Below are 27,599 nucleotides of genomic sequence, written 5' to 3' on the forward strand. Positions count from 1 at the left end.
CTGGTGAGGTTGTATGGAGCACAGAACTGCAAGCTACTCCAATCGCTTGTAAACCTCAGTTGTTTTTGTTTTTTTTTCTTAAGAGTCTTCCATGTTTTCAGTAGGTAAATAGGGGTTGTGTGGGCTTAGTAAGAGGCAAGTGGAATAAAAGAGAATTGGAAGAACTAGAGAGGGAAATAGGAGACCAGAAATATCAGAAAGTGAGAGCATAGAAGAGAAGAATGGGGGGGAAGAATAATAGGCCATGACTGTGAAGCGAGAGAATAAGAGAAAAGGGAGGAATAGAGAAGGATTAGATGGGACAATGGCACAAAGCTACCTAAAAGATCTGTTTCCTTTTTCTTTTCAGGGTTCTTCTGCGAGCAATTTATAGGTCTAGATTGGTTTCAATTAAGAATCCTTCGCATGTGGCCTCTACGCTGCAAGCACACTAAAATATGTAAATGCTTTTGGATACAAGGTTGCTTATCGCTAGGATTTAGCAATCTATAGGTTCTTAATGTTCCATTTGCTAAGTTTACATTTTGTTGTTTGACTCCAATCTAAATCTGTTCTAGCATAAGTTCATTGGGTGTTCTATGGTGGAATAATATTGAAGTTAGCTTATTAGGTTTTAAGAATATGGACAAAATGTAATAATTAGTTTGGATAAGAAAAGTAGAACATTTGGTTGTTATATTTAGGATAAGAAGTGTTAATTGGGAATATGTTACATGACATGATGAAGTATAATATTGCACGAAGTATAAATTGGCATGAAGAATAATAATGCACAAAGAGTAATATTGTACAAAATACGAGACAAATAAAAATGTGAATGAATCCACTCACATGAGGCCCATGTGGAAAAACTCAATTCAATAACCCATCAACTGGTGGGTTTGATGGCTCTGGTTGTATTCTGACAGCTCGGCTCTGACCACAATGGCTTTGGCAATGAAGAAGGAACAGGAAGAGGTTGTGGCGTGGGGAGAGAAAAAGGAAAGGAGAAGATAAGGAAGGAGAATATTAAATATTACACTATCAGCACCTTTTACAACATGATTATGGTACATCTGTTGCCTTGACAACAATGACGTTTCTTTCAATCATCTTTTCATTCAGCTCTCCTTTCTATGTGTATGGACTGCCCCTTCCAAATAGGGAATATCCTGTTAAATAATATGGAGTTAGGTGCAGTGCATGTCCTTATGTGTGAAATGCATGGAACTATTTAAGCAATACCTGGATGTGTGTGCAGTGCAGGTCATTAGGTGTGCAATGCATGGAACTATATAAGGAATGCCTAGATATTTGTGTGCAGTGAAGGTCCTTAGGTGCATAATGCATGGAGTTAGTACATCTGTTGCCTTGACAACAATGATGTTTCCTTCAATCATCTTTTCATTCAGGTCTCCTCTCTATGTGTATGCACTGCCCCTTCCAAATAGGAAATATCCTGTTAAATAATATGGAGTTAGGTGCAGTGCATGTCCTTATGTGTGAAATGCATGGAACTATTTAAGCAATACCTGGATGTGTGTGCAGTGCAGGTCATTAGGTGTGCAATGCATGGAGCTATATAAGGAATGCCTAGATATATGTGTGCAGTGAAGGTCCTTAGGTGCGTAATGCATGGAGTTAGATGAGCAACGCTCAGATATATATGTGTGCATGGCTGGTCCTTAAGTGTGCAATGCATGAGAATTTATAAGCAATGCCTGAGATATGTCTGCAATGCAAGTTCTACAACTTCTCTGGTCAGGAGAATGGCCTATTGTAAACTGTGGGACTCCTTTTCTCTCTTCTCTACTTTTGTGGGCCTTAGATTGCCAGTAAGTGCCTTTTTTTTGGAGCAACTTTAAGAGACTTGAAAACTACAAGCAAATATCTGTTAATTATGGGGTTATATTCTTTTGGTTCAAATAAAAGTAATGTGGCCATATCACATGTTTGACATGCTCCTCTTGTCTGTGTTGCTCCTTTGAATAATTATGGAGGTCTGTTAGAACATAGCAATGCACAATTATTTGAAGAAGCAACATATACAAGAGGAGCATACCATCTTCCCTTGCGATATGGTTATGCTACTTTTTGTCTAAACAAGAGTAACATACCCCTATAACTATTTCGTAACTAACATATTGTTTGCTTGTAGGTTTTGAAGTCTCTCCAAAGGAAAGACACTTGTTGGGTGGTCCAAGGCCCGAATAAGTAGAGAAGAGAAAAACTTGCCCCATAGACAGCCCACTAAGATAGAAAATCGGCCATTGTTGTTGTCGTTCTTGTTGTTCTTATGGTGATTAATGTTAAGAATATCAATGCTTCCTGTACTTTTGCTAATAATTAGTATAACATTAATATCTGTGATGGATTATCATACATAACCTGTTTTGACTTTTATGTAAATGATCTAGTTTAATATCTCAAATTTTCTTATTTTATTCCATAGACATAAATTGTATAACGATCCATTACTCTTGTGCTCCCTAAATGGCAAACCATCATTTATGCTATTTTATTTTATACTGAAATTTACTTTGTCCCCATTGGCATATAAAAATGGTGCTCTGCTGCACGAGGCTCCTGTCAACGTGGGTAATGTGTAGGGAAGATGTACACTGCTACCTCATTGTCATATGTTGATAAATGATATACACAAGAATGCTCTATATGTACACTATGCAAACTTTTATGATAGATATTTACAATTAATGATTATGTACTTTCTGATTATGGACTGGTTTTACATTTTAATTTATAACATATTAGTTGTTACATAAGTTCCAACTCCGTATCTAGAAAGTAACCATTTTGTAATAATTTTTTTTTATTTGGTCTTATAAAAGTATAACATGGTTGTTCACCATAATCTAGTTGGGAAGCTAATTGCCACATGAAACAATAACTAAAAGATCTTACCCTCTTTTCACTTTTTCTTCTACTGATTTTACTCATTGTTTTTCATGTTGGACATTATAGGGTTACTTCTGAAAAAGATGGACTGGAAGCTTGCAATATTCTTCATGCCAATGGAACTACGAAGGTTTGCATTGTTAATATGTAAAAGCTACTTTTTGAATTGTTGCTTTTCACTCAAAATATGAAGTCCATTTGATTAAACTAGCTTAACTGATTATTTTGGTATCAAATTTCAAAAGTTCATCTTACTTTTTTTTTTCATATAGTATTCTTGATTTGTAGCTTAGAATAACATCATCATTAGAGCCTTTTCTAGACAATAAAAAGTTATCTAGAGCTCAACTCAAATTTGTTAAGGCAAAAGTTTCCTATAAAAAGTAAAACTTCATATATTTTAAGATCAAAGCCAACTCGACATCAACCCTCCAGAAAATGGTTTAATCTGAGTTCTCAGTTCTCACAACAATATCAGTTAAGAGTGATTTGGCATGACATACATGGAAATTGTTGTTGGGTTGGGCTATCTCCCTCGATGATTGACAGTCTACTAATTGAAGTGTCAAAAGCAGATTAGAATTTTGAAAAGTTTCTGGTTCCATATATAGACACAACTATATAAATTTTACTTGCATTGAAATCAGGATATGTTTATCTGGATATATATTTTAAGTCTATTATCACTAAATAGATCCTAACATTATGTCCCAAGTGGGATGATGCCAAGAATCCAAGGAGGCTGGATATAGACAAGTGACGAAAATATCTCTTCCCTGGTAGCCATGCCCTATAAGCAATCTATACTTGATTTATATTTAACATCAATTTATAGCAAAATCTGGTTTTAAATTTTAGTATTTGTTTGATATCGATATCTGTATCAATATCAGGTGAATAGATATATTGATATACATATAATATGGCTTAACACTATTCAGCTCGTTTCCAACCCATTTTCACCTCTATTGGTAGCTCCTTTCTTGCTTTATCGGTCTCTTTAATATTTCAGCTCCCTCTCATTTGCTCTGCGTATCTATTCCAATGGAATGGTAGTCCCACTTATGTTCCACTGGCACTCTCTTTCCCCCTGCTTTATTCTACCATCCCACTTCACTTCCTCCTTATGACCTTATCTCCATCCCTCCTTTCTCTATCTCTCTCCTCAACCACAAGCTCCCTACCACTTTTTCTCCCTTGCTTCCCTCCTTCAGCTCTACATTGATGCTGGAATCTTCTCCCTCTTGCCCTTAGTCTAATCATATATCTCTCGCTTTCTCTCTCTTGCAATAATGACATCCGCATCCGTTCTCTTCTCTCCTATCTCTCTTAATCACAATCTCTCCTTATTCCACCCCCTATCTCCACTAAGAGTTCTTGGAGTGTAATCTCTACACTCATACCCCTTTCCTCACCTATAGGCCATGAGGGTTTCAGATATTCTAGACTCCCACCCTTCTTCCACCTCTTCCTGTAGATTTGGAGGAATAGATTTTGCAATTCCAACCCATTCCCTTATCTGTACTATTGATAAACTCTATATTGCCATGTCGCTCTTCCCTCTTATGTCCTATACCCCTACATACTGCCCACCCCTCCCAGCCCCGACCCATACTATTGATAAACTCTTAATAGCTTAGTGCAACAAAGTGTACATTCTTTACTCCCCACCTCTCTATCTTACAAACCTCTCTCCACTATCCCTCTTTCCTAGACCCTAATCCGCTGCCTTTATAGTATTGTGCCTTCACCCCCTGCATTTAGCACAACAAAGTGCATACTTGGACACCTTCTTTGCTCTTTAATAGGGGTGTCAAAATAAACAAGCGGCTTGACCTTGGCTTGATTGGAGCTCAAACTCGACTTAGCTTGACTCAAGCTGAGTCAAGCCTGAGCTCAAAATTGAGGCTCAATTTAAATTTCGAGCCGAGCTTGAGTTGAAATTAGCTCGCTTAGGCTTGGCTCGGTAGGCTTGTTTACACCCATCTGAAGACAAAAATTACCCCCATTTACATAAGACAAAAGACATAAATCTCTCTCACATCTCCCACTCTACGAGTCTACATTAGTATCCCATCCACTTCCAACCAAGGATGGTCGTGCCGGTCGGCACGCCCCGTGCCGATCGGCACTTGCCGTGCTAGTAGAGGCACGACGCTTGGCACGGGGTGTGCCTTGTCGACCAGCACGCGTGCTGTGCGGATCCGTGCCGGTCTGGCACGGCCAGGTGCCGTCCAGCACAGCCTCGTGCCGGTCACGTGCCAATGTAGAGATTTTTTTTTAATTTTTTATTCCCATCAATATTTATCAAATCAACTTTTACTTATTTTCTTAACAAACATGATATGACATATAGAACCCATTTCTTTTAACTTTTTCTTATTTCTATCAATTAACTTTTATCATTTGTTATTTTTGAAATAACAACTTATTTGTCATTTTTTTAAATTGGAATGACAATTCATTTGCTAGACTTAGACAACCACAAAGCTGAATTTATCAGAGACAGAAGAAAGGAAGGGGACCATCTAAAGCTCAATATGATTATAGTCAGATGAGGGAAGAACTTCAGTCTATAGATAACAGGACATCAGGTGAGGTGCGCTCACAGGATAATATGAGTTCATCATCATTACCATCATATCAATCACACCCACCAGAGCCACAACACCCTTATTATATTCCATATCCACAATCTGCATATGCTTATGGTGTGTCTGTGCCTGTGCCGGTCGTTCCCATGAATATTCAATATCCATATCATATCATCGAAGAATTACAAAATTCTTATTTCTATGAAGTCTATGTGAGACATTATAAACGAGCAATATTATCAGTGGATAAGTTTTGAAGAATATCGATAGTATTTAACGCAACATTCCCATGCTATTTTTGTGCTAGCAAATGAAGTCTTTAATCCTCCTCATCATTCTACGTTCAACTAGATATTAGTTTTAATTATTGAACTATTATCAATTATGTATTGAATGATCAATTATGTATTGAATGTTATTATGTGTTCAATTATATTATGGAGTGTTTAATCACTAATATTAATTTAATGAATGTATTCAATCATATTATGTGTTGAATAATATTTATATTCAACTGTTGTTTTATTTTTAATAAAATAGGTTATTTACAAAAATAATCTAAAGATAAAACATTGTAATTTAGATTTTAAATTTTAATACATATATTTAGACAAAAATAAAATCAAAGATTGACATACCAAAGACCCAAAAACATCTCTAAATATTCTAAAACATTTATTAAAAACATTATAAGGGGTGTGCCACTGGCACGGGGAGGGGGGCGTGCCGACGGTGGCATGGCACGGCACGTGCCACTGGCACGACCATCACTGCTTCCAACCCCTCCACAAAGCACATGTGCCACCACGTGTCCTCGTCCTCCTTCTCGTTGGTCGCGGCGCAATCGACCCACGGCCATTTTAGCGGATCTGGGGCATGCCACATAGCAGACTAGTTGGTGGGACCGTCGACGAGGTAGGCCACAACGGAGATACCATGGCGGTGGAGGCGGAGCCAGAGAAGGAGAGTCCGTAGCTCTCCTCATTGGGACCGCTGACGAAGGAGAGCCTGTAGCTCTCTTCGTTGCCATTGATGGTCACGGACTGTGTCTCCTGGCGGTAGTTGGAAGTTGGTGATGAGACCAAGGAGGAAGGCGCTCGGCTTAATATTAGTAGCTGTGTGGTTTAATTTGAGATTGGACAAATCAAAGAGGTGTAAGGTAAAAGTGGTAGTAGTAGACTAGGGGCAGATTCTATCACATCAATCCTCTTAATCTTTTTTTTTGTTTATGATAAATTTTTTTGTTTGTTTTTTTGCTGGAGGGTAGAAGTAGAATGTATGTTTAATGCTTAAATCACAGCGGGTTGTCTTCTTCAGTTGCACACCTCACCAACTGAAGAAATATTGATTAAAAACAATTGCTTTCCTTCTTTTTTCATCGGGCCTCCTCCTCCTCCTTTAGCAAGCTGCCATCTCCTCCAATCAGGCTTGGACTCAAGCTCGGGTAGGCTCGACTTAATTTGAGCTGAGCCGAGCCTAAACAAAAAAACTAAACTTGAAATTAATTTCGAGCCAAGCCTGAGCTAGATCAGGCTCGCTCATGCTCGGGTTGTTTACACCCCCCCTACTCTTTACTTTCAGAAAACACGCTGATATAAGATTAGATCCTTACTATAAATAATTGCTATTGCCATCTTGTATAGTTGTATGTAGATAGAACTTTTCTAGAAGTATAAAACAAGTCTCTATATGCCAGTTGGCTACCTTCGCCTATTCGATAGGCCATGAAATAATTAAGTAATTATTTATATTCTAATAGTTTTACATGGTAAATTGCATAAGCAGCTACATGCCACCTGGGCAGTACAAGGTAGGATGACATCCCGCATGTGGAGGCTGCGTTATAGAACATGGGAGCATACCTCTGAAATTCTACGCATGTAATACTCATAATAGGACATAAATAGAAAACTATTTGCATTTAGACAAGGTTGCATTAGGATAAATATTTCACCAATCTCAAGTGCCAGGATAGAAATGATTTAAACAAGGGCAAGAACATGGGATGCCAAATTTCGAACACTCTTCTACTTGAAAAGATTGTATATGCATCAAATCAACCTAAATGGGCCCCTTTATTTTAGGCTGATGCAATGCATAGAATTTTGGAAACTTGTTCCATATGAATTAAAGTTCAATTAGCGGTCTGCTCAGGTATGGGCCCTGCAAGCTGTCCAACCAGGCTTTGTCAATTAGTATTGTGGTTGCTGGTTACATTGGCTTGTTCTTAGGAAAATGGGCTTAGAATTTCTCTCAGTTCCGACTTGGTTATGCTTTTGGTGTAACCCTAACTCTGAGCCCAATAACATTGCATATGTTATTGTGTACTAGGTATCTATATGTCTGCTACTTTTTTAATCATTTGCCATCCATCTTGATGGCAGAGATAAGTTCTCAAAACCTAAAATCTAAGAGAAGTCTCTTTAACTCTAGTTGTAGCCTCTATGTATTGGGCTCTGTAATCATGTAAGTTTTCTGTTGTCATATTAGCCATCCATTCATCTTGATGGCTGGGATATAAGTTCTCAAAACCTAAAATCTAAGAGAAGTCTCTTTTAACACTAGTTGTAGCCTCTTCGTATCCACTTTCTTCCTCATTCTGATCAATCTCCAGCAACCAGGAGTCCAAGGAATAGTGTCTTGTGGTCAAAATTTGTATCTGTATACATTGTTACTTGTATTCATACAGAATGGGACATTCATATAACAGCCAGTCAGCCCTACATTTAAGTAGTTTCGTTGTTTGAGCCCTACATTTTCACTATTTAAAATCACACATTGCATTTTCACTATGGACAGTCTGACAATTTGTCTTGTTCCAAATGAAGTACAAGTCATTTTAGAAGAATAATACCATGAAGTGAACCAAGCCATTCTTATTACCTGAGTTGTCATATAATATAAACCCACCATAGAGAGTAGTACTACTCATTTGGAAATATTATCTTTTAATATTCTACTCAAGCTGGACTATATATTGCATGGATTGATTATCACTACGATCTACCTATGGTTGTACAGTACTGTAATCTTGTGCATCTCTGTACCTGCAAGATAGCTACTAGAGTTGTGCTTATGTCGTATGTGTTAACTAACTTGTACTTCTTTTGTTGCACAAATATTGTTCAGGTGGTAATTACTAGCTTGATTTTAGAAGATGAGCTACTTCTCATTGGTAGTCATCAGAAGGTTAAGGTACAGATTCACATCTTGTTATTTATAATTTTTATGCGAGGTCGAGGTTTACATATTTATCATTTTTTGCTTACCTGGTAAATCGATTGCATGATTTCTTCTTTCTTGAAACGTAGAAATGAAATCAGCTTAGTTAATGCTACATTGGTAGGTTACTTTGTCTATTATCTAACCTCTTAGATTACTATGTAGAAGTTCTGTATATTATCCAGCCTCTATTAAATGGCTATGTAGATGTTCTTGTCATAGTTTGACAAGAGGAGAGACTGATGAGGACATTGCACATAGAACTTGAGGAAGGTGGGTAAAAATAAAAGAATTGCCTCTTATACAATACTATGAACATCATTCCCTTTTACATTTAGAGGAGAATTTTCTGTTGGACTTTACAAAACCAGTGATCTTTATGGATCAAATGTTGATCAATTAGGAAATGACATGGAAAAGTAGCCGATGTGGTGAAGTTGAGATGGATGAGTGAGATTACCAAAAGATAGAGAAAGATATAAGTTTATATAATATATTAGGGGTAGGAGGTGGTTTGGACATGTTCAAAGGGATTACCTATGCACCACTACAAAGATGAGTGATTTACTGAAGAATGTGTCTTGAGAGAGAGGGAAAGACCAAAACTGATGCAGGGATATAAAAGGACATGACGACACATAATTTAAACAAAGAACCTTGAATGGATGAAAATGATTCTCATAGCCAACTTAAATAGTCATGAATAGCCGCTTGTTTGTTGTTCTTTAACAAAATCCAACCATAAGAAGAATAAAGCAAACAAACTAAAAATGTTTGATAGTCTTCACAGTAATATAGAGTTTATGAAATAAGAAGTTAAGAACCAATTTTAAATTTATAAATTCAGTTTGCAGCAAATCCAGCAAATCGATACTTGAAAAACCCAAAAAGGAATTCTAGAGAACCAATTAGGAAATGAAGCATTCGAACTTTGATTATTTGTTATATTGAAAAAGAATTTGAAAAGTTGCTTGCTGTTGGTGTAGTTAAAGTAGGCAACGTTCATGGCTTAGGAATAGTGATGGCCGTGCCATTGGCACGTGCTGGTCAACACGAGGCGTGCCGAGCGGCACGCCCCCCCCCGGTGCTAGTGGCACGTCCCCCGTGCCAGTGGCACGTATTTATAATATTTTTAATAAATTTTTTAGAATATTTAGAGATGTTTTGGGGTCTTTAGTATGTCAATCTTTGATTTTTGGTCTAAATATATGTATTAAAATTTAAAATCTATATTACAATGTTTTATCTTTAGATTATTTTTGTAAATAACCTATTTTATTAAAGATAAAACAACAGTTGAATATAAATATTTTTTAATACATAATATGATTGAATACATTCATTAAAACTAATATTAATGATTAAACACTCCATAATATAATTGAACACATAATAACATTCAATACATAATTGATCATTCAATACATAATTGATAATAGTTCAATAATTAAGACTAATATCTAGTTGAACGTAGAATGACGAGGAAGATCCAAGACTTCATTTGCTGGCACAAAAATAACACGGGAATGTTGTGTTAAATACTGTCGATATTCTTCAAAATTAATTCACTGATAATATTGCTCGTTGTAATGTCTCACATAATCTTCATACAAATAAGAATTTTATAATTCTTCAACGATATGATATGGATATTAAATATGCACGGAACGAACCGGCACCGGCACCGACATAAGCACACCATAAGCATATGCAGATTGTGGGTATGGAGTATAATAAGGGTGTTGTGGCTCTGGTGGGTGTGATTGATATGATAGTAATGATGATGAACTCATATTATCCTGTGAGCGCACCTCTCCTGATGTCCTGCTATCTACAGACTCGAGTCCTTCCCTTATCTGACTGTAATCATATTGAGCTTGAGATGGTCTCTTTCCTTTCTTCTGCCTCAAATAAATTCTGCTTTTTGGTTGTCTAGGTCTGGCCCCATGGTCTTGATCTTGGGTGGCATGTGTGAAGTTTTCCTCCTCTGTAAAAATAATACCTCTCTGAGAAGGTTGTGTAGCAGGGACGCATGTCTCATCTCCATCATCGCCACCAGACTGAGTCTCGTCATCATCACCATCACCACCACCACCACCACCACCACCACCACCACCACCACCACATCATCTAGTCTCATCATCATCAATTTTATCTAAGCCTTCTAAAGGATCAATTGATCGTGAAGATGATATTTGACTAGTAGCCGGTCGTGAAGATCCAGCTTGACTAGTAGCTTGTCGTCCTCGTTCAATACCCAAATGACCACCACTAGCTTGACCTCCGGAGGTCTGACTCCTTGTTTGGCTTTGATGAGCTCGACCTAACATGAGACGGTCAAACTCCTGATCTGAGTTTTCTTGTTGTTCCATATGAGTATCCCTACGTCCAGATTTTATTTTCCTAGCAGACCGAGTCCCTCCTACATGCTCTGCAGCCCAACCTTCTACATCTGTCACTCCAGCCTCTTCAGCAATAAATCTATATGGTCGAGGAAGATCTCCCTCTTCGTCAAGCAATGGGTCCTGATTCTCAACTGCCTGCATCCACTCCATTATAGGATTATCCTCATACTGAGAGAAACCAATGTCCACGGGATCAAAATCTCCCTCATCTCTCTCTTGATCCTCAGTTATGTGTTGTAGACGTAACCTCATATTGTAGTGGACATATACCATTTTCTCTAAGCGTGCATATGAAAGACGATTTCTGGTTTTGGTATGAATCAGTGCAAAAGTTGACCAATTACGCTCACATCCACTAGATGAAGTTGTCTGAGAAAGGATGCGAACATAAACCTTCTTAAGATTAGAGGCAGATCCTCCATACTGCAACCACCACTCAGCTGTGCCATCAAAATTCACCCAAGAGTTAGTAGTGGTTTAAAAGATTATTATTGAGTAGAATTTTCTATTTAAGTAATTACCGGGATTAGTGTAATATCGCCCATTGATTGTAGATGCTTCTCCAAAACTTTCATTGGCCTCTCTAAATGTGCGTCCCTCATTTATAGCTAGAGTGGCAGCATTAGAATCGCTCTCCAGTCTAAAAATATAATTTCGTAGTGCACGAAGCAACTCATCTTCAGTGGCAAGGTTATATCAATATTGATATGCTGGATTCAAGTAATAACCTGCCAATATTTTAAGAATAAAAATTGTAAGTAGACATTCATTAATCATTAGCATACTAAAAGAAAATATACTTTATGCAATGCATAATTGCATATACCTGCCATGTGTAAATCTTTGCCCATCTATAAATCCCATCGTTGCTCAATTATATCAATATAAGGTTTTGCCTTGTTTACTCCAGCAATCCTCGTAATTTCTTCCTTTGCTTGCTGTAGGAAGTAGTAGACATATCCCATTTGCGGTCTCTTCTCCTTGTCAACTTTTTTTAAAACAGTATAGAGAGGCTCTACTATATGAACAATTTCTTGAATTATATCCCAAAATTTAGCTGCTAAAATAAGAGTTTCAACCATCCTTCCATTTTTTGAATGTGAATATTGAGAATCATTCCACTCTTCAGAAGTAAACATGGCCTAAGTCCTACTTTCTTTTGCAACATAGAGTTTAATGCAATAAAATTTGTACCAAACCTTGTTATTCCAGGCCGAAGAAGCTCCCCATTGGTATATTTTTTTCATAAGAGCATGCACCCAATGATGGTTATATATAAATTTGGAAACAAATTGAGCTCTTTCCACTATTTTCCCAACCCTGTTAAGCTCTCCAATATCTTTCATCATCAAGTCAATGCAATGTGCTGCACAGGGGGTCCAAAATAAATGTCCTCTATAATCCATCAACATCTCATCGGCTTTTTTGAAGTTCGCACCATTATCAGTCACTATTTGAACCACATATTTTTCCCCAATCTCAGATAATACTCTATCCATCAAATCATGTATATAGTAAGCATCATGAATTTGATCTGATGCATCAATTGACTTATGGAAGATGCTTTTTTGATTGCAGTATATTAGAAAATTTATGATGCTCATTCTGGTAGGTCCCGTTCAACTATCACACATCAAAGTCACCCCAAATTGGTTCCATTGTTTTTTGAAAGAAGAAATCCATGATCTTATCTCTGCCACGTCCTTATCTAGGTACTTCCCTGCAATCTCTTTTCGTGTTAGGGGCTCAATGCCTGATCCGTGCTTCTGCACTGTACTAATCATGCTTCTGAAATAAGTATTTGCTGCAGCAAATGGTGGTATATGGCTAAAATGAAACCATTTGGATATAGATCGACTAATGTCCTTTTTTTTATCTGCCTTCCATATAGCATCAATCCTTTTTTGCTTAGATTCTGGGCCAGGGTATGCTTTAGGGTCTATATCTCTAATGTTTGGTCCTCCTCTCCTTACTCCTGTCCTCCTTGTTGAGCCGAACATACCCAAGATAGAGGCTTGTCTACTGTGAACACTATCATGCCTACTGCTACTGCTACTGCCACTGCCACTGCCGACACCCTCCTCGAAATGAGAAAACCCAAATTGTCTCCTATGCCTATGCACATCCTCTTGCTGCCATTGTTCCTCTCGTGAGGCCCGTATCCCAGCCTGAAGATCTGGATCCATATTATCTCCCTCCTCGTATTCATTAACTGTGTGGTACTCAGCTGTTCATCTATCAATATCAGCTTGCTTCTGCTTTGACACTGTCTAGATCAGTTTTCATTGCCCTCTGAACTTCTTGTGGCACCTTCTTACACTTAGACACTTCGGGAAAGCCACCGGTTATATGCTTCTTCAAACGACTTACCCCTTCACCCTTTCCAAGTCACACTGCCAATGAAATCTATTCCCTCCCACCATCTTCCCATGTCTCCACCCAATATTAGGTTCTTGAGTAGGCTTTGGGTCAGCCATCTAGAGACAAATAAAATAAAATTAAAATGAAAAAAATTTGAGTAGACAATAATTTTTGCTAATTTCCCCCTTTTTGAGAATTTTATAATTTTTTGTTAATTTTTCCATTTCTAATTATGCAGGAAGTTAAGGTAAAATTATAAATTTTGAGTTCAAATCAATTCATATGAAATAAATCTAACATGCTCTTATACCAATTGTTATCTAATTTTAATTAATTTAACATATTAATTTCAGATTTTTAAAATTTGGGCAACATTTTTGAGGAAATCTAATTATGCAGAAATTTTAGATAAAATTATAAATTTTGAGTTTAAATAAACTCATATGAAGTAAATCTAACATGCTCTTATACCAATTGTTATCTAATTTTAATTAATTTGACATATTAATTTCGGATTTTTAAAATTTGGGCAACATTTTTGGAGAAATCTAATTATGCAGAAATTTTAGATAAAATTATAAATTTTGAGTTCAAATCAACTCATATGAAGTAAATCTAACATGCTCTTATACCAATTGTTATCTAATTTCAATTAATTTAACATATTAATCTCAGATTTTTAAAATTTGGGCAACATTTTTGAGAAAATCTAATTATGCAGAAATTTTAGATAAAATTATAAATTTTGAGTTCAAATAAACTCATATGAAATAAATCTAACATGCTCTTATACCAATTGTTATTTAATTTTAATTAATTTGACATATTAATTTTGGATTTTTAAAATTTAGGCAACATTTTTGAGGAAATCTAATTATGCAGAAATTTTAGATAAAATTATAAATTTTGAGTTTAAATCAACTCATATGAAGTAAATCTAACATGCTCTTATACCAATTGTTATCTAATTTTAATTAATTTGACATATTAATTTCGGATTTTTAAAAATTAGGCAACATTTTTAGGAAAATCTAATTATGCAGAAATTTTAGATAAAATTATAAAATTTAAGTTCAAATCAACTCATATGAAGTAAATCTAAACATATTCATATACAAATTTTAACCAAATTTAATTAAGAGAATAAAATAGAAACTTACCTCACAATCACACAAGCTATGAAAAAAATTCTTGGAGAAGATTACCACAGAAGCTCTACACTACGTTCGTCATCGTTAAATAAGATCACCAAAGTAGTTGTTAAGAAAATCAAAAGAGAGAAAGATAGAATAAAAAGGGCTACGGTTGGAGTAGTTGAGACTTGAGAGAAAGAAGTGTTAAACACACATGAGGGTTTTAGAAATATTTAAAGGATGGAGATAAGAAAAAGACAAAAAAAATAAGATTAGATGACAAAACATGATTTGATTGAAATTAGAGAAAATGACAAACGAAAATTAGTCATTAGCTGTCATTCTAATTTTAACTAATGACAAATGAGTTGTCATTCAAAAAATGACAAATGAGTTGTCATTCCAAAAATGACAAATGACAAAAGTTAATTGATGATGATTGATGGAAAAAAAAGAGTTAAAAAAATGGGTTCCACATATCATCTTGTTTATTAAGAAAATAAGTAAAGGTGATCAAGATTGATGGAAATAAGAAAAAGTTAAAAAAATGGGTTCCACACGTCATCATATTTATTAAGAAAATAAGTAAAGGTGATCAAGATTGATGGAAATAAGAAAAAGTTAAAAAAATGAGTTCCACATGTCATCATATTTATTAAGAAAATAAGTAAAGGTGATCAAGATTGATGGAAATAAAAAATTTAAAAAAAAGGTCTCTATAGTGGCACATGACCGGCACGGCACGCGTGCCGGTTGGCACGACCCCGTGCCGGTCGGCACGGCTCGGCACAGGGGTGTGCCACTGGCACACCCCGTGCCTCTACCGGCACGGCCATCATACAAGATGAAGAGGTGCCAAGTAAAAGACATTGGCAACAAAAAGATAAGGGAACAAAATAATACTAGAATGTGATAATTTCAGAGGTAGCGCAGCATTGCAGTTCTTAATGCCCTCTAAAGTGGCATTTTTGTGGAGGAGCCTTGCATGTTAAAAAATTGTTAGATTAGCCTGGATAATTGAAGAGGTGTCATTGGGTATGCTTTGTTCTATATTAGGAAATATACGGGTGCCAAATTTATTCTCCTAAAATGTAGATATGCTGATTGATCTACTTTCCTTGGAGAGATTTATGCTGATTGATCTTCTTTCCCTGTATATCTTTATGCTTACCTTGTATTGCTCTAGGGCACCTCTTATTTAATAGAGGCTAGCTGATCAATGAGATTAAGCTTGGAATGCAAACCTACCTTTTCTTCTAACAAGAGGAAGACAGAAAAAGAAACTACCAGCTGAAATTCTACGAACTCATCCAAAAGAAGCCTTACATTTCAATTAAATAATTATTTTACTAATGATGGACAAAACAACATCACCTGGTGTGATGGTAAAGCTTGCCCCTTGCATCTAAGAGGTTATGACTCCAGGTCTTGGAAACAACCTTCTAGAAATGAAGGTAAGAGACTGCATATATCTCTCCTCTCCGAACTCTGATAGGCAGAAGCCTTATGCACTGGGATGCCTTTTATCACTAGTGGCAGAGAAGTCAACTGTGAGTGGAACATGAGAAAATGGAAGAATGCATATGAATGAGACTGGGTATATAACACGAGTAAAATTCAGTGTAAGAATTCAGGAAGACAATTAAGTGGAATGGCTGTGAGGACGTTGTAGTTTCCTCATTTTTTAGGTTTACAGACTCGTAAAACTATTATACACTAACGAATTAGTAAATGTCTTAAGGGAGTGAAGATATCATATGCTGTAAGGTAGAGAAACACATAGTGATAGGCGAATAGAGCTTTTGTACATTTTGTTTTATCTTTTGAAGGAGAGGGTGTTTGTATTTTTCCTTTTTCATTTGGTTTTTCTTTACTCTATCAGTTAAAGAAAAAGGAACAAATTTATTTAATAAAAAAAAGGACCAAATATCCATTTTAGATAATTGGCAACCAGGGGCACTCCATGGAAGTGATGATTGGCAGACTAGTAGCATAATTTGCTGTTTTTCTCTTTCCTTTCTACCTCTGCAAAACTGCAGCTGTGGAATATGTTCAAGAAAAGTATGAATTAGCTCAAAAAAGTGTGGATCATGAACAGGCTACATTGTTGACATTAGAGAAACTACTATTATTGTTGATAATGCTAATTGAGCTTATTTATGCTTTACTTCTGTTTCTGAAATTTCTGACATGAAAAACAATATTTTATCATTCTTCTAAGAAGAATGCTTCTAATAATCTTAAGGTGCTTAATTTGCAGGGTCAACCTCCAGAACAATTTAAGATAGTGATACCAAAGATACCTGCATATTTTACGGTATCCACTTCATATTGCATGGAGACAATTATATTTGGTGTTTGAATATATTTCTTTACTTTCTTTTGCTTCTATGTTTTCTTGTGGGCATGACATGGATGTGTTATTCTTTTCTATCTAAAGATTTATTGAAATGGTTATAATTTGGGTGTGCATCTTTCACAAGTTTGATGTTTAAGCCTTGTTATCTATCCTGTGCAATTACATAGGGTATTTGATACTTGAGTGTTCTGGATATTGTTGAGTTATATGAGTTATATACAACAAATGTAATAAATAAGTCGATCCTCTGTTATGTAGTTTTAATCTTAGTATTTATTAAATATGACTAATCATTTGTTTTGTCTGGTTCTTTGTTACTGTCATTCAGATTTTATACTTGGGTGTTCTTTGTTTTGTCTGGTTTTCTGGTCATGTAAGTTGGCTGGTGTAAGATGATTGATGCTGATCAGAGTCATCTTTTAGTGGCTTGACTTAAACCTGAATTACTTAGTCCCTGTCTTAATTCATATAATTTATTAATTATCTGATGCTGGACTAAAAGCATAAGCAAGAATTAGGGGAAAATGATAGAAGCCTGATCAGTATAAGCTCGATTTGTATTGTTACGTGCACTATATTTTCCCAGTTTTTACTTAGGTTCTATTGGTATGTGATGCTAGTTTTGTGAAGTGTTTTAATTTATCCATTTATTTTCTCTTTATTGTTAGATGAATTCCTAATTAATTTAAACTTGTCAGTTAGAGATGGCTTCTTCAATCTTCTCTTTGTTCACAGATTTACAGTCTGTCATTTTTGACTTTCCAATTGAGGGCACTGACTGATTGCATCAATCATTTTAGTTCCTTAAGTTCATCTGTTTGTAGCTGTTAAGATGAAAACTAGGTTTGGCATTTGTTGCAAGGCCTTTTTTACTATAATTTTTTTTTTCTTATGATCTACTCAGCTTGATTTTAATAGAAGAAAATTGGTCTTTCTTCTGTTCAGTCTGAGGCATGGAGAACTAGTCTGAGGCATGACTATTCAATCTAGTCTTTTCTTTTATTCTGTTTTTATTCCCTTTCTGTTTTCAGCAGCCATAGACAATCTTCTTAAGAATGACACCCCTCCCTATATTTGCCTTTTAACCAGCTGTATCGAAGAGCCCTTAATTGCCCTCGAGTTCCCAACTTATTAGTTCCTCGTCATTTTTGGTCCTCTTACCCCATCTCAAAGAACCTTATATTTGACTGAAATCCTTCCACTGTTGTGTTGTGCTATATGCATCCATTAAATATGGTACTACAGCTGTAATGCTGGCTATCTCATGGACTCAGCGATGGTGGCTCCATATGGATCATTTCTTAGTGTGGTAAGTCACTTAGGGCTCATTTGATTTGAGTTTAGGAAGGGTCTCTGAATTAGTTCAGGGACTCCTAACCTGGTTCAATAATTAAATATCTTTTTACTTTTTTATATTTAACCAAGTTTACTCTTCAAAAAATTGAGACTAAGAAATAAGACCAACTAATCAAGTTTGGAGCTTAACATCAAACCAAACAAGCCCTTAAATTCTATCCTAAAAAAAGAGATCGGTCACGCCTCTCATTAAGGAGGTCTTTTTGGGATCTTTCAGTTAAAATCCCTTGATCCTCCAATTCAATTGGAAAGGAAGGGCTCCAATCTCCAAACCATCTTAATCTACTCTCGGGCAATTTTATCCTACTTTCTTAATCAATAATCAGATTCCATATCCTACCGTTAAGTACATATATTCAGATTGTATTAGGTCTGTCCAAGGACAGCTGTGAGACTTCTGTTTTATGCTAGATCTGCAGTCACAGACTGGCATCAGACACCACTTTTGTCCTGTGGCTGGTTCCATGGGAACATATCACATTCAACATACATATAACTGTACATATTAGTTTAGTATCGACAGTCACAACGAGCTTATATAGCTATATGCTTTACTCTTACTCCATCTTGGGAATGAGAATATTTTGGAGACATTTCTTTAAGGTATCAAGATCAAACTGTCTGTGCCGCTTTGTTGTTTTTATAAATTATTCAGGAAGTTCATAAAACAAGTTCATTATTTAATAATTTATTATGTTCCTCCTTGTTCAGAATTAATTATTACCTCTAGTTCACTGCTCTCTACCATCCTATGGTTTGAACATGGTTACTTCACATGGTACTGGAGCAGGACACATGGAGAAGAAAATGTGCTTTGCTTATCTGTCATAATAATAAAATCTCCACCTGTTTACGAAATTCTAGGGAAAAGTTTATTTCATGGTTCCTAGTTTCGGCTGATCCCGATCGGGATTGGCATAGCTGATCCCGATCCTGGCCGAAACCAATCTATTGATTGGTTTCGGTCGAGTATCAACCGGATCAGCCGATACCCGATTTGTTTCGGCCGAAACTAGGAACCATGAAATAAAGGGGAAAGAGAGGGAGGAAGAGAGAGAGGGAAAAAGAGAGAGAGGGAGAAAGAGATAGAGTTTGTGGGTTGCAGCAGTAAGAGGGAGAGGGAAGAAGAGAGAGGGGAAGAGGAGAGAGAGAGACATGGAGAGAAAATAAAAATTAAAAAACTATGTTAAAAGAGGGAAAGAGGTGGTAGTCGGTGAGGGAGAGGGAGAGTTTTTAAAGGAGAGAGTTAGTAAGAGAGATAGTTAATTAAGGAGAGAGTTTGACAAGAGAGAGTTAGTGGGAGCGAGTTTAATAAGAGAGAGTTAGTGAGAGAGAGAGTTTGGTAAAAAAGAGAATTAGTGGAGAGAAGGTAAGAATTTTTTTTAATTTGTGTGGGAGAGAGAGAGTGTGAGTGGTAGAAAGGGGGAGAAATAGAAATTGAGAAAATAGTATTTATTTTTTAGTTTTTAGACTTTATATATGAATAATTTGTATTTATATCTTATTATTATATTTCTAAAAAATTAAGAATTTTTCTGTATTTTAAAAATTATTTTAAAATACAGGCTGATACGGACGGTCGATACTGTCGATACTGCCGATACCGCCGATACGGCCAATACGTATCGTTTTTTCAGATGGTCGATTCCTATCCCAATTTCGGTACTTGGAACCTTGGTTTATTTAATCCTATCATTTCTGCATTATTTCTATTTTAATCCCTCCTCTCTTCTCCTATCCAAAATGTCTCATGTTGTTTGTAAGAAATCTGTTAAGACCCTCTGTCACTTTTTCTTGCGGTGATTAAGCATGGCTTTGAGTTAACTGAGGTTTGTGAGCTGTAACATTACTCTAGTACCCTTGGAATCATCTCACTGGCTTCCTCATCTCATGTGATTATCCCTTGGGGCATCACCCCCAACAACTCCTTCTCTAGTAGGCTAAAGCGAGAAAATTGGTAAAGGAAAATACGGGCATTTCTATTATTTTTAAAATGTCAAGCTTCAAGAGAAGGCAAAATATTCAATGTTATATGTACCATCCGGTTTTGTTAGATTAGATATAACCATGGACCCTTCTAAAAATTTATTGCAAATAACAAAGGATGTTTTAGATAGGAAGAAAAGGGTCAAAATGGAAGTAATGCAAAAAGAAGACAGGGTTAAATAAGTTTAAATAACATTATCCTAAATTCTGTGATCTACTAAATATCTTGATGCTAATCTTCTTTTTCTCTTCTTTAGTAAGAACTGTTATTCAATATATATTATCAGTTTATCTATTAATCAGTCATTTTCAATATAATCTCATCACTTTGACTGTGATCTTGTCAACTGGAAGACTGATTTATTTTAGTTAACTTTATGCAAAAAGAGATAATAATAATAATTTATTACATCATATCATATGTTGCTTACTCCATAATGCTGGAATTTTTAATAGAAAAATACCAATTTATTACATTTTGTTGTGTTATGCAATGTTAGTTGGTAGAAACATCTTTAGTATGCAGGTTCCATGGTGCTCTCTCCATTCAATACCATATTAGGTTTCTTGTCCATAACTCTTCCATTGTGTTGTAACTTGCAGGGCACTGGCGATCTGATGACAGCGCTTTTGCTAGGATGGAGCAATGTATGGTTTAAGTAGTACTTTATTATATATCTGCAGAACTACCACAACTTCTCCTAATCTGTTAAATTTTTGTTGTTTGTGTAACAGAAATATCCAGAAAACCTTGAGAGAGCATCAGAACTAGCAGTATCGAGCTTGCAAGTATATTTTCTCCCTTAATATTACTCTCAATTTCACCTTAGAAAATTCCATCAGGCAACCTACCTAGTTTATTTCATTTGTTTTACTAATATGACTGACTAAATTATTACATGCTTTTCTCCAATTTATTTTTCTTACCAAATCTAACAACATTCTAATGACTGAAAAAAAATATCTTTTTCATGCACTATTGTTGAATTGTCATAAACTGTTCACTCCAACTCTTTGGATAGTTGACAACAATGCCGCATGTCTATGAATGATTATTAGTCTATTAAGACCTAAACCACGGAAGAGACAACCGTTATCAATTTTTGCTATCGTGCATCAACAAGGTGTAGAATACTTATTGGGAATTTCCCTATGGGTATATACCAACTAAAATGACTCCAGAATGCCAATTCAAAAATTCAATAAATTGTTCCTGAATAGACATATTTCCAAACTAACGCCTTGTCCACATGTGGAATAGGGTTGAATTAGGAATATCAATTCATATATGTTATTACCAAAATGAGCGATATATTCTAGGATATATTCCTATGTTTATTAGTATTCCGGATAAGGGTGTAATAATTACTTTTGATATGATATAAAGGAAAAAGAGATGAAAAAATATTTTATGTTTTATAAAATTATGATAAATACCTTTTGATTTGATATAAAATAGATTTATGGGATAGGTATCAATGGTAAATTGGTAATTGAGTTAGTGTATAGTATAAAATATAATTTTGATAAATAGTATTTGTATTTCAAAATATGACTATTATGATGTTTAGCTGTGATTTTAAAATACGAGCTTGTATTCCAGAATAGGAAAAAAGTCATTCTTAAAATGAACTAAGAGTAGGGGTGAAAACGGATCGGATATGAATCGGATAGTGCTCAACCCATATCCGGATCCATAGTTTTAGTCCGGATACGGATTCGGTTACGGATATTGGACGGATAGCAAAATTTAAAACCATATCCTAACTAAATGGATACGGATAATTTTCGGATAGAGGATCAGATCTTAAACGGATATTGATTGAATTTAAAATAATTATAATATTTTATTTACATATAATTAACACAAAATTATTAAGAGTTTTACAACAAATAATTTTTTGTATGTCAAATTTATAAAATTAGAGAAATTAATCTCTATAAATAATATATAATGTATTATTGGTAACAATATTAATATTTACTATTTAAATAAGCAAACTAAAAACTGTAAATTATTTTAAAAAATATGCAGGTAAATGGATATCTGATATCCGTATCCAAATCCGAAAAATATATCCGACTCGTATCCGAATCCGTATCCGAATTTTTTTTTTAAAATTCTATCCGTATCCGAATCGGGTCGGATAGCGGGTCGGGTCGGAGTTAATCCGACCCGTTTTCACCCCTAACTAAGAGTCTATTGATCTTACATGACTTAGATTACAAGTCTAAGTCAATTAATTTAACCAATTAACTTTCTTATAGATAAGATTTTCCAATCAACTGTATCAACTTTTTAGTCCTAATTATTGTTGTACTTAGTTATTAGGATGTTTTCCTGATTTTCAATACATAATCAGACTTTTGTGCAGAAACATGTCCATGAATTTATTTTCTATTTTATTAGGTCCATCTGCCCTGCATGATTAATAGTTTTTATCATCCTATCAAAACCCTTAGGTTTTCTATTGCAAGCATCGTCATTTGACGGCAAGATAAACTTAATATTTCGCAATGCAGCATAGAATTGCTACAGTCAAGCATCAATAGTTGTAGACCAGCCTTTCAACTATGATCATCTTATTCTTGTATCCATGGATGGCCGTGCCGGTAGCGGCACGACACTTGGCACAAGGTGTGCCAATGGCACACCCTCGTGTCGAGCCATGCCCAATCGCATGAGTGTGTGTTGGTCATTGCGCTATGTGCAGGCTTTTTTTTTTAATTTTCTTATCTTTATCAATCATTATGAAATCAACTAATTAATTTATTATTTATAAGGCTTAAATAAAATTGATGATAATGATGATGATGATGGTGTTAGTGATAGTGATAATGATCAGACTCAGTCTGTAGGTAGCAGAACATTATGAGAGATATGCCCACAGGATAATATAAGTTTATCATCATTACCATCATATCAATTATACCTATTAGAGCCACAATATCCTTATTATACTTTATATTCACAAATCGCATATGTTTATAGTGTGTTTGTGCTTGTGCTAGTGCCGATCATTCGTATGCATGTTTAATATACATATTATATCATAGAAGAATTATAAAATTCTTTGTATAAAGACTATATGAGATGTTATAATAAGCAATACTATCAGTTAATGAATTTTAGAGAACAATGACAATATTTAATATAATATTCTCGTGTTATTCTTGTACCAGCAAATGAAGTTTTTAATTCTCCTCGTCATTTTATGTTCAACTAAATATTAATTTTAATTATTAAACTATTATCAATTAATATTATATGTTAAATGTTATTATGTGTTCAATTATATTATAGAGTGTTCAACTATTAATATTAGTTTTAATGAAATATATTCAATCATATTATGTATTAAATATTATTTGTATTTAATTGTTGCTTTATTTTTAATAAATTAGATCATTTACAAAAATAATATAAAGATAAAGAATTATAATGAAGGTTTTAATACATATATTTGAACCAAAGATTAAAGATTAACATACCGAAAGTCCAAAAACATCTCTTAATATTCTAAAATGTTTTATTAAAAATATTATAAATGCATGGCCATCGTTGTATCTATTGTAGGAATGACATTGATAGCAAATGGTTCAATGGAAATAGAAAATAAGAATTTTTGCTTCATCATGAACTGATCACTCTTACACAATATGTCAACCGATGAAGTGTTTCCTTTTCCTTAATTTCATGTTCAAAGCTATTTTTCCAATAAAAATATTTCCTTGTGGATTAAAATTTCGCCTTGATCCACTTTTTGTCTTGTCTTTGTGAAGACACTCTTTTGAAACAAGGTTGATCAATGATAGCTTTATCAACTAGCCTCTGTTTCCTTCACTTCTGATAGTGGATATACTAGAAGAGTGGAACTGGGGTTATTGGATCTCCTTCATCTAGCCTGAGACCTGTTTTATTTTTTCTTCCGAGTGAATCTTTTCTGAGCTTTGGAATAGATAGTAGTGGCATAAATCTTTTGAATGACTGATGGTAAATTGCAATTATCTTCTGAGTCACAACAGGGTGACATTTTATCAAAATACCATTAGTTTCTACAACGTTATAATCTGCCAATGCCATTTATATGACATTATTGTGCGATTTTCTTGAGAAAGTGTTAATTATTGATTGGGAAGTATTAATTGTTGTTGATGAATCAGACTCTCGTTAAACTTGAATTTTTTTAAATGCAAGAGCCCTGAGTATCATTACAGTGATGCTATATATATTACCGACTCTAATAGGATGGTAACATTTTGGGTCAAAGTATCATTGCTGTGTTGCACGTTGCATGTGCCTGCAATTTGGGAATAGCAACAAAGGCAATGTGCAGTATCTTAATCCTTTTTTACAATACGAAGGAAAATAAATGTAAAATAGAAAATTTGATTACAAATAAAATATAAAATTCCTTTGTAACCAATTCTTGAATTGTTGGAAATGTGTAATGCTGCCTAATTCTTTATACCCATGGTCGTATTGTTTGTATTTACGCAAATAGACATTCAATAATAATGCTGTGAAAAGTGTCCGCAGTATGCGGGCAATCAAGCCACTGCATAATGCATATGTGACATGTGTGTGCATGGATTCAGTTTCAGACTAGCAATAAAACTATTCAAAATAACATACATATAATTTCCCTATCTACTGTCTTTAATATTTAATCATAATAAACTAATAAATAGGTAAAAGTTGCAATATAGTTTGTGTAGAATCATCCTCATAATATCCTATCCATCAATAAAATTAGTCAGTAGAGTTTCTTATGAAGCGATATAGATATCTCAATATTACAATATGTCGCTTTCGTATGTATATGAGGGTACATATGCATATGCGGCACATATATAGTTATTAGCATTTAGCAATCAATGTGCAATTGCATATGTGTGCAGTTTGCATAAGTGGCCTATATGCATTCGGGCTGTACATGAGGACCCGACTTATGCATATTTCAGGCAGTTAATCCACCGTCACTGCCTTTGGGGCCCACATATATGGTCTCTGCAGCCAACTTTTAAAACTACGTTTAACAGTAATTACTTTGCTATGGGTAAAGGTCATCAACCAACAAATGAACATCATAAAATTTGGATATATGCATGTTTAAGTACAAAATGCTGGTATCCAGATATCATGCTCAGGAAGCTTTTGCAAAATTTTCTGCTCACTTAATTATATTGACGAGCCCTTACTTCCTGTTCTTTGGGAACATCATAATTCATGATCTGCTCTTCTATCTATTTCATGTTTTCAGCATGCATGTTATGCTTCTGATACAACCGCAAATTCTTTTAAATACTAATTGCCTGATTGTATTGTAGCTATTCAGATTCTTCTGGGAATTTGTTCCGGCGGAACATTTCTTCACAACCTAATATATTCTCTCCAATTTTGCAGGCTCTGCTACAGAGAACATTAGCTGATTATAAGAAAGCAGGTTTTGATCCAAAAACAAGCAGTTTGGAGATTCGTTTAATTCAAAGCCAAGATGACATCCAAAATCCGGTGATTAGATTTAAGGCTGAGAAATATAACTGAAGGTTTGGTACTGAGTATTAAGTACCATCACAGTAACGGGGAAAGAAGTAAAGCCTTCATTTTCTTTATTAATTTGTTCAGACAAACCATTGTGTTACTCAGATGATAATTTCATTATTATCTTAAATGTAGAGACTAAAAGACTATATCTGTAGACCAAAATTTTTTACTATGGATTCCTCATTACCTCATTACTAAGGGTAAAGTTTGACCAGACTGCATAAATGGATCAGACCTTTCCACGAATCTCATTTACTCATTCAAGTAGACGAGCTTACACTTCCTAGAACATTCTTTGAATATTTAGTAATTTTTTTAATCTCTAATCAACTTTTTATTTGAGCGAAATAAAAGGATTCAACTATTAGAAAAATGTTTTTTCAAAATATTAATAGTCAATGTATGATTGCTCTTGGATTTTTATGGGTGGCAACTGGTATTATGATGTACGACTCCTTCAAGAAATATTAGTTGATTAACATAATAGTATCTTAGTTTGGCTTATTACAAGTCATAGTGTTTTTTTTTCCTTCTGCTGATGGTAGGATTTTTTTTTATTTATAACTCAATGCTCATCTCCCCATGACTATTTACTTATCAATCAGCATAAATATATGGATATCACAATATCTTGCATTTTTGGATATTTTCGCCAATATTCATAGAATAGTGCTTTATAGATCTTTTATTGCGTCATTGTGTTACAAATCAGATCTGGATTGATCCGGACGGAAAAAAATTACAAAAATTTAGGTGGAGATAGCCTCATAAGATAACTCTAGTTTCATCTAAATCGGAGGTCAGGATAAAAAGTTAAAAATAAAATAGTGAAGATAGATCAGAGAGGGCAGAATGGTAAATATTCGACGTTGCGACGATCGTCGGATGGTGGCAGACAGCCAAGGGTGGTGGTGGACGGCCGTAGGGTAGAGTGGCTGCTGGAGGAGGAAGGTAGCTAGGGTTTAGAAAGTTGAGATGTTTTTACAGCTATGATCTACTTCGAGAAAGATAAAACGATCTAACAGCTACGATATTCATAGAATAGTGCTTTATAGATCTTTTAATGCGTCATTGTGTTACGAATAAGATCTGGATTGATCCGAACCTAAAAAAATTATAAAAATTTAGGTGGAGAAGCCTCATGAGTTAGGGTTCTAATGACTTTGGTTTCATCTAAATCGGAGGTCAGGATGAAAATTAAAAATAAAACAGTGAAGATAGGTCAGAGAGGGCAGAATGGTAAATATTTGACGACAGCCAAGGGTGGTGATGGATGGCCGTAGGGTAGGGTGGCTGCTGGAGGAGGAAGGTGGCTAGGGTTTAGAAAGTTGGGATGTTTTTATGGCTATGATCTACTCCGGTATAAGCTATCGTAGAATAAGGCCAATTCAGAAAGAACTGTTCCAATTTTTTATATCAGAAGAATGAGAATTAATATTGGTTTCGGAGAGTTTAATATTTATTTATATAATAGTATAAAAAGTAATAATTATATTTGATGTGACATAAGTTGATATTAAATTAAATATTAGAATAGTTTATACCAATACTAACTCTCTTCTTTTAGTATTAGAAAAAAATAATTATATTTAATGTGACATAAAGTTAATATTAAAGTATGAAAATTAAAGTTGTATTAGAATATGGTGATGTTTTATAATAAATGACCAAAATATTCTTAAATTGGATTTAAACCTAATATTTATAAATATGCACTAGTGATCATTTTTTATTAATAAA

The 27,599-nt window shown here is 34.8% G+C and overlaps 2 protein-coding genes across 2 annotated transcripts in view; one reads left to right on the plus strand and one right to left on the minus strand.

The window, feature by feature from the left end:
* The window catches only part of LOC140796905 (pyridoxal kinase), a 35,579-nt gene extending 9,474 nt beyond the window's left edge, over positions 1–26,105 (plus strand). Inside the window, exons 8-13 of the mRNA XM_073150099.1 lie at positions 2,962–3,025; positions 8,619–8,684; positions 16,871–16,927; positions 20,915–20,959; positions 21,047–21,100; positions 25,719–26,105. Of these exons, the coding sequence (XP_073006200.1) occupies positions 2,962–3,025; positions 8,619–8,684; positions 16,871–16,927; positions 20,915–20,959; positions 21,047–21,100; positions 25,719–25,859 (427 nt within the window). The 3' untranslated portion in view covers positions 25,860–26,105. The remainder of the gene's footprint in view (positions 1–2,961; positions 3,026–8,618; positions 8,685–16,870; positions 16,928–20,914; positions 20,960–21,046; positions 21,101–25,718) is intronic.
* Positions 10,188–11,812, minus strand: LOC140796909 (uncharacterized). The gene is made up of 2 exons (XM_073150112.1): positions 11,638–11,812; positions 10,188–11,556 (listed from the first exon to the last, which is right to left on the minus strand). Exon 2 carries the CDS (start codon positions 11,387–11,389, stop codon positions 10,838–10,840), a length of 552 nt encoding a protein of 183 aa, XP_073006213.1. The 5' UTR covers positions 11,390–11,556; positions 11,638–11,812; the 3' UTR covers positions 10,188–10,837.
* Positions 26,106–27,599: the final 1,494 nt, after the last annotated feature.

Source organism: Typha latifolia, chromosome 1 (genome assembly GCF_019914945.1).
Source record: "Typha latifolia isolate L0001 chromosome 1, TyphaL0001v2, whole genome shotgun sequence".
Taxonomy (NCBI): domain Eukaryota; kingdom Viridiplantae; phylum Streptophyta; class Magnoliopsida; order Poales; family Typhaceae; genus Typha; species Typha latifolia.